At 43.8% G+C, this 10,819-nt stretch overlaps 1 protein-coding gene across 3 annotated transcripts in view; it reads right to left on the bottom strand.

Annotated features, from left to right (window-relative positions):
• Nucleotides 1–821: 821 nt before the first annotated feature.
• The window catches only part of Pik3r1 (phosphoinositide-3-kinase regulatory subunit 1), an 84,453-nt gene continuing 74,455 nt past the window's right edge, over nt 822–10,819 (bottom strand). For all 3 annotated transcript variants that reach the window (XM_041663736.1, XM_041663738.1, XM_041663737.1), the window contains 9 exons: nt 10,277–10,376; nt 9,392–9,490; nt 8,980–9,160; nt 8,637–8,762; nt 7,482–7,624; nt 7,109–7,285; nt 6,948–7,016; nt 6,272–6,442; nt 822–5,037 (listed from right to left, as the gene is read on the bottom strand). In XM_041663736.1, the coding sequence (XP_041519670.1) occupies nt 4,848–5,037; nt 6,272–6,442; nt 6,948–7,016; nt 7,109–7,285; nt 7,482–7,624; nt 8,637–8,762; nt 8,980–9,160; nt 9,392–9,490; nt 10,277–10,376 (1,256 nt within the window). In that variant the 3' untranslated portion in view covers nt 822–4,847. The remainder of the gene's footprint in view (nt 5,038–6,271; nt 6,443–6,947; nt 7,017–7,108; nt 7,286–7,481; nt 7,625–8,636; nt 8,763–8,979; nt 9,161–9,391; nt 9,491–10,276; nt 10,377–10,819) is intronic.

Below are 10,819 nucleotides of genomic sequence, written 5' to 3'. Positions count from 1 at the left end.
GGAAATGTCAGTGGGGAAGTTGTTTCATAGGAAGAGCTGCTTCTTGGCCAGGCGTTGCGCTGCTAACTGGTATTAGGGGAGTAACTTGGCCCCATTTATAACCTCAGGTCTCACCACTGCATTCTGTTCTTGTACCAGTTTAAGTTACCCAGTGTACAAAAGTCAATACCAGAAGCTGTTGTAGGTGGGTCTTCTATGTGTTGCTTTCATTGGTTAATTAATAAAGAAACCGCTTGACCTGATAGGTCAGAACATAAATGGGTGGAGTAGACAGAACAGAATGCTGGAAAGAAGGCAGTGAGGCAGATGCCATAGCTCTCCTCTCTGAGATGGACGCAGGTTAGAATCTTCCCGGTAAGCCACTACCTCGTGGTGCTACACACGTTAATAGAAATGGGTTAATCAAGATGTGAGAATTAGCCAGTAAGAGGCTAGAGCTAATGGGCCAAGGCAGTGTTTAAGTGAATACAATTTTTTATGTTATTTCGTGTGTAAAGCTAGCCATGCGGGAGCTGGGTGGATGAAAAACAAGAAGCTATCCAAAGCCATAGGTACTAGTAGCTAAAGGTTAAGATTAGGTGGAGGACAGGAAAGATGGAGGAAAATGAGACTTTTTTTTAAGAACAAGCCTTGAAATGCAACCACCTAGACATATGTAATTTTACCATAAAAGCATTAAGATGCTACGTAAATAATATTGAGCACTCCCAAGCGACCAATCGGTACCTTTTGTTTATAAAGCTGAGTTAGGCGAGAGGAACAAATGGGTTGGTGGAGGTTTAGAAATGTCTCTGGTGAAAACTAGAATTCCAGATGGAAACTTTAAGTTTCAAAACAACCTTTATTCTGTTTGAGGACCTAATACAATGCATTAAGCAACTTAAAACAATACATAGCTTCACTGAATCTATAGCTTGAACAAAATGTCAAGGAGGCACACTCCCTCCCCACCCCCCTTGCCTTGTAAAGGCAAAAATTACAATTCCCTCTCGTCAAAATCACATCCTCCCTCTCGTCAAAAGACCAACTTTATTGTATCAATGTCATATAAACAGATCTGTAAAAACATTGAACAGAGTGTAGCTTTAAAAAATACACACATATAAATGAGGGGTATTTTTTTGTTTTGTTTTGCTTTTTTTTTCTGAAATAGCAGCATCCTGGGGAGCCAATGCCATCTCATGGTGACAAGTTCAGTGTGAAGCTGGAGCGTCTGACCAGTGGAGCCACTTCCTCCCTACCCCCAGTACTAGTTACTTTATATAACTATAGATTTTCTTAAAAAATAGGAGAATTTGGCATTTTGGAACTTTGTCCCATGTGAGGCATTGTGCTTTTAACTGCCCCTTTCTTAAAATGACCCTAAATTCGAACAGACACAGCAAAGCCCACTTTCCAACTGACTTAGATATCATGCATCGCGAAAAGCACAGTTGGGAAAACCAGCAGGAACTGTCTCCCAATAAGGAACATCAGCAGGACTTCCCAAACAAGTTACTAGTTCAAGACCAGATCTACGACAAAGCGATTGGTTCCTCACAAGGACAGCGCACAGACACACACACACACTGACTTGACAACATGAAAAAAAACGAGGATGAGTCAGAAAAGCAAGTCATCCAGACCCGCTCCCTCAAAGGGCATAGCTTCTAAAAACAGAAAGAAAGAAAAGTCAAGTGATGAACTTCTCACTTCATTTGCCAACAAGTTTCACCTTTATAAGAAAACACAAAGCAACACCAAAGGGAAAGAAGACCATACACATATACAAGAACTGCACTAGACATCTGCTTGGTATGCACTTGAACTTGACTGTGGATCTGCGTGGCTGAAAAGTGTACTGGAAACACAGTCCATGCACATATACATATATACATATATCCAGGGCCGTGAAGTTGCCAAATGTTGCAAACATATGCTTGCTGCCTTTTTCATGTGGTTGTGACCGCTCTGGTGTGGAACATGAGGTCCCAGCCCTCCCACTTCTATAGTCTAGCTCAGCCTGTCTGCAGCTTAGTGTCTGGCTGTCTTTAGGATGTGAGAAAAACTATGTAGGCACACTTACAGATCAGGAGTGCTGTATCCATCTACACTCACAGGCCACTCAATGAACGCTTCTGGATGCCTGCCCTGATGGAATCATGGAGACGTAATGACCAAACGTCTCTAAGGACAGAGTTGGTGGGCGTCATGACTAACCTGTCATCAAAAAGGCCTTCAGCAGGACAGGTGTGGCAGAACTCCCTCTTGTAGAGGACAAATGACTTCTGCCTTCTGACGATGGAAAATCTATTGTACCCAAGTTCATGAGATGAGATGGTTTTGAATGTCATCTTGCAAAGAGTGTTGAAGAAAAAAAAATGGTAACAGAACTTGTAATGAAATGGCCAATTTCAGATCCATTTTAAAATTAAAACAAAAGTTATTTGCATTTGATAGCATACATGATGTGCTATTGAAAGAAAGAAAAGAAAAAAGAAAGCAAAGTCCACCTGCAAACCTAGCTTACAATTGACTGTTCAGTCGTATGTGGCATGACAGAATGCTGCCACTGGAGGTTTCAAAGCCCAGAGTAAACCCAGGGAAATCATCAATTGTCTGGCAATAAGGGCGCAGTCAGCTTAGAAGAGTCAAGTTTGCAGGCTCACAGTCTGGCTGACCGACTTCTGCTTGAGAGGATGAGCAGTGGCTTCAGAGGAAGAAAAACAATACGTTCTACAGACCATTCACCCAGCCACTAGGTTGCAAATTCCAAAAGGTGAAAACAGCAACATTCAAAGTCACAGAAACCCTTCACCTCAGTCTCGAAAGGGGAGAGAAAGTCGTGGGTGCATCTGATATAGAAAGGGAACGTGAAACTGAAGAGATGGCCTTTGAGTCTACCAGGGCTGTGACCGTGACTTTGGTTAGCCTCCCCTCTTCACAGCACATGACAATTCCCGACAAACATGCCAGCTTTCACACACGTACATCAGGGTAGGGAAACTCGACTCTTATCCTAAGGATGCCACTACCTGCTCCCCTTCCTCACCGTGAAGTACAGCATGCACAAAGATGTGAGTGAGAAGAACTGCCATTTGTATCTCTTTTACCAATTTCCACAAAGCACAGCGACCATCTACTTGGGTTCTGCTCGCTGTCCGTTCTAAAGTGAACGGAGAGCCAGGAAAATAACAAGCATCCAACTGAAAGGATTGTTTATCAGACCATGCGTTTGCTGAAAGGAAGGGTGGCCGGCCGCCGTGACTAGTCCAATATTAAAAAAGAGAAAGAACACATTTTCTAAATGCAGGGATTCAACCTTGAAAACCAGTGTGTTCAACAACAACAACAACAACAAAGAGAGCACGTTCCAGGAACCCCCAAACAAACTCAGCACTTCCTTCATGAGAAGGGAGATGCTGGCCAGCTGCACTGCATGGAGTTATAGTAGGTCTGGAGTCGCTGTTGATGGGTAATGCTTACCACATTCAGACGGGGAAAGATGGAGACAAGCAGCCTCCCTTCTTCAATAGTTCTCCCCTTCTCTGGAATCCCGAGAAAGTGCACACCACCTTACCCCCCACCCCCACCCCGGTGACAACCCGTGGCTACCTTCCCCTCCAGATTCAAGAAGTTCACAATTCACTAGGAAATAAACATTGCCAGGTACCGTAGTTCAAGAGTCTTAAAACAACACTGTTGGACTCAGCAATACTTTGTCATATCATATATCATTTTCTTTTTCTTTTTTATTGAATAAAGCAGCTTTGAAGCTTATCAGGCCCTGCCCAACATTTAGTCAAAAAAAAAAAAATCTGTTATGAACTTTTTAACCTTGGGCTAACAGCCAAGTACTCTGTACAAGAGAAACTGTAAAATATTTCATAGTTTTAATTCTTAAGCCATTTACCTTTCTGGCATCCTGTACATTTCTTTTTTTAAAAAAAAAAGTAAGAATAACAAAACAAATACTAACAAAAACGAGAAACAGTATTTTCAAGCAACAAAAAAATCGGGATGAAGGAAGCTTATTCTGAAGGTGTATTTGAAACTGGTAACAACATATCGAAAATGAAGATTTGCATAGCGCTGCACGCTTAGCCTTCGGCGAAACAAAACAGAAGCTATTTGGTATTGATACAAATCCATCTATTTGATAGTTAGTCACCCAATATTATATACATATTTTATATACTGAATGTCATTTTCAAGTCCCCTTGTCCACATTCATCTTTTTGTTGTTGCTTTCACAAGTTTTAAGCAAGACATTTTCCGGTGTTTCTGGTTTTCCTCCAAACATACCATGTCGGTGTTCTCTCAAAGTGTCCCGTGGGAGCAGATGTGCCTCTCTGCTCCATATCGTTCGTCCATTACAAAGGAAATAACCCACAGTGCAACGTGTCTGGGTTCACCACGCCCAGCGACACCCAGGCTAAACCAGGCTGGACCAAGCGATCTCAGGCGCAGGCTCTTCAGCCCTGTCTACCTTCTGGTCTCCAAAGTTCCAACTTGTAGCTGGTAAAGCTTCAGAAAGCATTGACAAGCACCATGGTTAAAGGCCTCTTTGTCCCTGCACGGAGAGATTTTTGCATTTCTTTTTCTCTGTGTGTTGGTTTGTGGCTTTAAATTAAAAAAAGAAAGAAAAAGAACAAGGTTAGAAATGTCTAATCATCCAACAGGAAGACCTAGGCTGCTGGGTCTTCCCCCGACTTCTTTTTGTCCAAGAAAGCTCGAGTCCCACGTGCAGACAGCTGGCTTCGTTTCTGCAGCTCAGTTCACAGGTCGGGCTGGAGAGAGAAGCCCTTGGCTTCCCAGAGGCCTTGGGTGGCTTGAAGGTGAGGAACTGGATCCAAGGGCAGCGCGCTTCATCGCCTCTGTTGTGCATATACTGGGTATGCTAGTGTGACGTTGAGGGAGTCATTGTGCTGCACGAGGGACGTGTGTTGGTAATGTAGCACCAGCTCCTTCAGCGAGCTGTACAGGTTGTAGGGCTCAGCAAAGCCGTAGCCGGTGGCCGTCTTGTTGATGACGCAATGTTTGACTTCGCCGTCTACCCTGCAGAGGGGAGAGGGAACCAGAAGAGTCTTTTGAGCTGGTCTCAGACAATCTGGAATGCTGCAGGATATTTTTTAACAATGTCATCATCACCAGGGAAGGGCACAGTGAGTGGGGTCTGTGTCCCTCCTGGGGAGCCAAAGCCTCAAAGCCACAGTGAACTATTAGTGCCACTTTTACTGGTCAAGCCACACACACAGGGCTGATACTCTGGGCCTGCTTCACTGGACTGGAGAGAGGGACATCACATGTCTTAGGGTGCCTGTGAGATATGAGATGAGTGCTTGATAGATGCGTGGTTGCATGTTACATTTGGCAAGCGTGTGACAAGGGGCAGTGGCAGTTTCCCACCTCCTAGGTACGGATAGCACTGTCTCTGTGAGACCACGTTCTAGCTCTCCTCCAGCTATGATCAGCAGGTCTCATCCAGGCTCTCCTGGAAACGTCATCATCGCTCCCCATCTTGGCATTTATTCTAAATTCTGTTTTCTCATTCTCTTGTCCTAATCACAGTTCTCCCTCTCTCTGTCTTATAGGAAGAACTCTTACATGAAGCAGTGATTGGCCATAGAATACAAGGCACTTGTAGTGTCTTTCCACACAAGAGGACATTTATTTCTTTGTCCCAGTGATGCTTGTGGCTCTTTTGATTGACTCAGGGTCTCCATACACAGCCTCTGCTGATCTCAGTCATTCTGAGTGCTAGGATTACAGACGTCAAGCTCAACCTTCAAATTTTACTTTTCAAAGTACTCCCTAAACTATTATGAAATAAAACGAACTAGGCGACAAGACAGAACTATGCTTCCTTCCGCATGTATCTCTGCATGACCGCAGTGGGGTCCTACCTCTCCTTGCTTTGGTCAGTCCCTGAAGGATTTCTTTATGTATTTTCGGTGATGTTCTCACAAAACATAACCTTGAATTCTAACTCTACTAGCTTTTAGAGGGGTGGGGACAGTGGGAAGGCATGGCCACTTCTGTTTATAATTAAGATAAGAGGAAAAAAGACCTCAAGACAACTAGGAATTAACTTGTCCCAATATTGGAACCCAAGTCCCAGCTGTCCTACTATATTGTGACAGGTGTCTCTCCGTTAGGTTTTTAATGGATTCATTTGTCTGGCTAGACCAACCATAGTATGATCCTCCAAGGTTAACATGCTTTCAGATCCTGATCTTTCAAATGAATAGATGAAGGAAACATAACGAGTAAGTTTTCTGGAGCTACTTACACCACAGAGCAGGCGTAGCAGCCCTGCTTACTGCTCTCCCGGACAAGAAAAGTGCCATCTCTCTTCCCTCGTAATAGATTCTCAGCTTTGTTGCGGTTGCTGCTTCCAACATTCCAAGTCTTCTCATCGTGGTGGGGCAGGTCCTCGTCGTCTTCTACCAGTGAGTATTGGCTGTCCAGGCAGAAGCAAAGATGAGTGAGAGAAGGCGGTGGGAATCCTGGCCTGCCCCAGGGTCTCCTTCCGAGCTGTATTGGAGGACTCTGCCTCCTCACCACCCCTTCCCCAGGGTGAATCGCTAGCAGAAATTATTACTATCTCCATCTTCAAGTTGGCAATCGCCCTTAGGTACCTGGGCAGACAGTACTGAGAAGACTGTCAGTACTCAAATAATTTAAACCAAACATATACTTCACCTTCAAACGAAACTAAACATAATTGTTTTTCTCTCATTGTTCCAAAAATATTTGAGGATTTTTTTCTGAAGCTCAGGGACATCATTATGGACACAGAGTCAATTTACACAATTATGGGGAAAACAAAATGAAACAAAAACCAGCCCTGTCTCCCTGGGCTCAACTTTCCCTTTGTAAATCACTGGCTAAAGCTACCAAGTTTACACATTTTCGCTTGCCAGATGTGCTAAGGCTGGCTGCCCCCATCCTCGGTAGCTACTCACTCTTCGTTGTTTTCGTTGCCCAGCCACTCGTTCAGCTTCTTCTGCCGAACACCTTTCTGCGTTAGCCACCTGAAAGAGGTTTGCAAAAAAGAAAAGCCATTGAGGACTCGTTTTTGATTTTAGCCACTGTCAGTTCTTCGGGCTCTGTTTCAAACACTTACATCAAGTATTGGTCTCTTGTCTTTCTCAGCTGAATGAGGTCTGGCTTAATGCTGTTCATGCGCTTGTCAATCTCACGATACTCAGCTGCCTGCTTCTTCAAGTCTTCCTCCAGCCGCCTCCTACTGTCAATGATCTCACTGATGCGAGACTTTAGCTTATCATAATTATGCATAATCCTGCAGGAAGGAGAAAAACATATTGCTAAGTATCTGGGCATACCACGCAAGGTTCCCCCCAAAATTTAGGAAGCTTTGGGTATTCCATCTTAAAATTGCTCAAATGCCAGGAACGGGGAGCATCAGTCTGACCAGTCTTAAACAATTTTTGTTCCTTCTGTCACAAGGGTACAGGGGGTGCTCGTGGTTCATCTACCTTTGAATTTCTTTCTCATTGCCTTCACGTTTAAACTTTTCTATGTATTCTTTGCTGTACCGCTCCTGGGTTTGGCATTGCTCTTCAAATATTTTTATGGTTTCATTAAATGCTTCAATAGCTGTTCTTTTCATTTGAATTTCCTGCAACACAAGTTTCATAAGACAATGTCATCCCTTTCAGAACACGACTTCTCACGGCGAGAGACAAGCTAGCTAGTGATGCGATGCAGACGTGCTGCTGGTTGGTACAGGCTTCCGTGGGCACCATCAGCTTAGTTACAGGAGCCCTCTTGGCCCCTAACAGCCAGGATGCTTAAGTTCCTTATTGAAATGATGCGATGGCCACGCGGGGGCCGTGCGATTTTTCTCATCAACTCCAAATCATCTCTAAATTGCTTAAGCCTGATACAACATCAATGCTATGTAAACAGCTGTGCTGTGTTGCTTAGACAACAGTAGCAAGGGGGTGGGGGGTGGAGAGAAATCTGTATTGTACACCTCAATACAGGACCAGGAGATAGGGAAAGCCGCCGTGGGCTCTGTTGGCCGGGCTGAACGGGAATTCACAAACTCTAGTTAAAGGATATAGAAACAAACGTTTCTTGTGGAGAATTCTGTCTACCTTCACTTTTTAAAATTACTTCTTTTACTTCTTTTTTTTTTGAGATTACAGTATAATGATTTTCTCCTTTCCCCTCTCTATACCCTCCTGTATACCCTTCCTTCCTCTCTTTCAAATTCATGGCCTCTTTTTCACTAACTATTGCGTGTGCGTTCCTAAATATGTAAAGGACAACCTCGTCAGTCTTTTCAATTAATCTTATTTATATCATCCATGCTATTTCCTCCTCTGGCAATTAACACAGTGGACACAGTCGCTTCTCCTCACAGCAGAGGGGATGGATATGAAATTTCTATCCCAGAGTTTGGACAAACCGCCATTAGCAGTTCTTATTAAAGTCCGGCCTAAACAGAAGTCTCGAGTCAGGACTCATGTTGCATGGGCTGAAAGCTCCCAATGGCCCTGCTAGTTAGAAGAAGCAAGCCTAATGTGGGATTCTTATACGCATGGGCTCTACGGAAATAGGTTAGACACAATTTTTCTTTTGAATCTGACTATAACATGTACTAGTCCAAACTATCTTAAACTCACCTGGGATGTACGGGTGTATTCCTCGTATAATCTATCATATTCCCGACTTTTTTCTTGAAATTGAGTATTATATTCATGTAATTTTTTCCCTACAGCTTCAATATTATCTTCTTTGACAACTTGATCCTGGAAAGGATATACAAGGGGGGAAAAACCTCAGTTGATAAGGTATTTATTCCAGTAACAGTCCTTACTGAAACAGCAAACATGCTATCTGATTCAGCCATTGTGAAATCCCAGTCATGGTGTAAAGTTTGTCAAAAGCCAATTTCAAATCATTTTCCACGCTGGAGAGTGGCTTGGCCCTGTGCTCCTGTGGAGGGAGGAGTGCTGATTAAATTACCTGCTGGTATTTGGACACCGGGTAGAGTAACTGCACATCCAGCTTGGGGTTATACTGAGCGAGAGACTCATTCCGGTAGTGGGTTATTAGTTCAACCACGGAGTTGAAGGTTAATGGATCAGAGAAGCCATATTTGCCATCTCGGTGAAAGATTTTGATTAATTTGTTATTTCCTCCTTTCCTGTAAATACAATAGAAAACTAATGATTATTAAAGTTTTCTGATGTAGTCGGGTTGGGGGGACTCTTAGAAGAGGGAGACAGGAGTCGGGGAGAGGGAAGAACAAGCATCTTTCACAATTCTATAATGAAACCCATTATGTTATGTGCAGGTTTAAGGAGACAGAACTCTAATGAAGAAATGTTTTCATGACACCCCATACATCCCCATTACGGCTACCTCCCTGGCTCACCTTAGTGTAAGAGTATAATCGCCGTGCATCTTAGTAGACGCGTCTCGTACCAGAAAGGTCCCATCTGCTGTATCTCGGAGCTTTTCGTTCACTTCTTCCCTGGAATGAGCACAAGGAAGGACCATGCTTACTTTTCAACTTTGAAAGACCACACACTTAGACAGACAGACAGGCACACCATTTCCCCTCCTGCACTCAGGATTGCTGTACCACTGGGCCATACCCTTAGCCTTCACAGTCACTGAGCAGAAAATCCAGAGGTCCCACATCTTACATCCTCCTGTCCTTGTGGGGTCACATGTCGCTATTGCACATAAAACTAATGAACAATTTCTCTTTGCTTATACAGAAATGTCATAAATTCATCCCACTAAAAATAAGTGCATGACACCTACACTTACGTATGCATACACCCATTTACACTATTGGCATCTCTATAATACAAGGATTTTTTCCCCCTTTTTAAAAAAAAAAAAACAGTTTCTGATAAATCGCCCCAGAAAGTCATAGTCCACAAAGAGGCTCCTCCATCCCACTCACTAAGCACTTGAAAAGCTACAAGGGTTTATGAGGGAAGCAATAACCTGAATTCCTAAAGTCCTGCTCACTAGAGAGAAAGCGGGCAGTGCTCTGTCACCCTGGGAGCTTCCCTGACATCTCTGTCCACAGGGAAGCTTCCTGGGTATTTAATTTCCAGTGTCATCCAGCACCCACACTGCTCTGGTGCTCGGTGACTTTTCTGGTCGTCTTTGGAAGAGAACCAACTATGCTTCATGCTTATGTTGGATGACATCCTAAAAATGGAACTCAGCAAGCTGGTGCTTTCTGTTCCCTTACTGGAAGCCTCCCTGCATCTGGTGGAAAGGCAGAGCCCCACGGCCTTACCTTGAGATGTCTCCCCAGTACCACTCAGCATCCTGTAGGGACATGTTGTTCATGCCGTTGTTGGCTACAGTCGTGGGCTTGGGTGGCTTCGGGGGTAGTGCTGCAGGCAAAGGGGAAAAAGAAAGTTGTTTGCCATCCTGACTCCAAGTGCACGTTTCAAATTAGGATTGCATCTTTTCAGACGAACAACATTTCATTACAGCAGCAAAGAGTAAGGAGGAAGTGGTTTCATTTTATTTTAATTAAAAATGCACAAAAATTGTATTTCCAGTTAAAAGGCAGTTGAATTTCCGAAGACATTCACAGTGGTGGGGGGTGGGAGAGAGCACACCGGGGATTCACAGTTCCACGGACCACAGCAGGTATTTGTTTTCAAAAGAAATCTCAGAATATGGTTTAAAAAAAAAACTGAAAAGGAAAAAAAGGAGTGCAGGAGGGTGGGGGGAGGACGACACAGACAGACAGACCTAGAGGTTAAGAAATAAATAGGGCTATGGGAGAAAATGTCAACGCTAACCAAGAGTCGACATTTCTACCTCTGGG

Source organism: Microtus oregoni, unplaced genomic scaffold (genome assembly GCF_018167655.1).
Source record: "Microtus oregoni isolate MIOR12 unplaced genomic scaffold, Mior012 000014F_ref0000157, whole genome shotgun sequence".
Lineage (NCBI taxonomy): Eukaryota > Metazoa > Chordata > Mammalia > Rodentia > Cricetidae > Microtus > Microtus oregoni.
The sequence above is the reverse complement of the archived record's forward strand: the minus strand, read 5'-3'. Positions and strand labels throughout refer to the sequence as shown.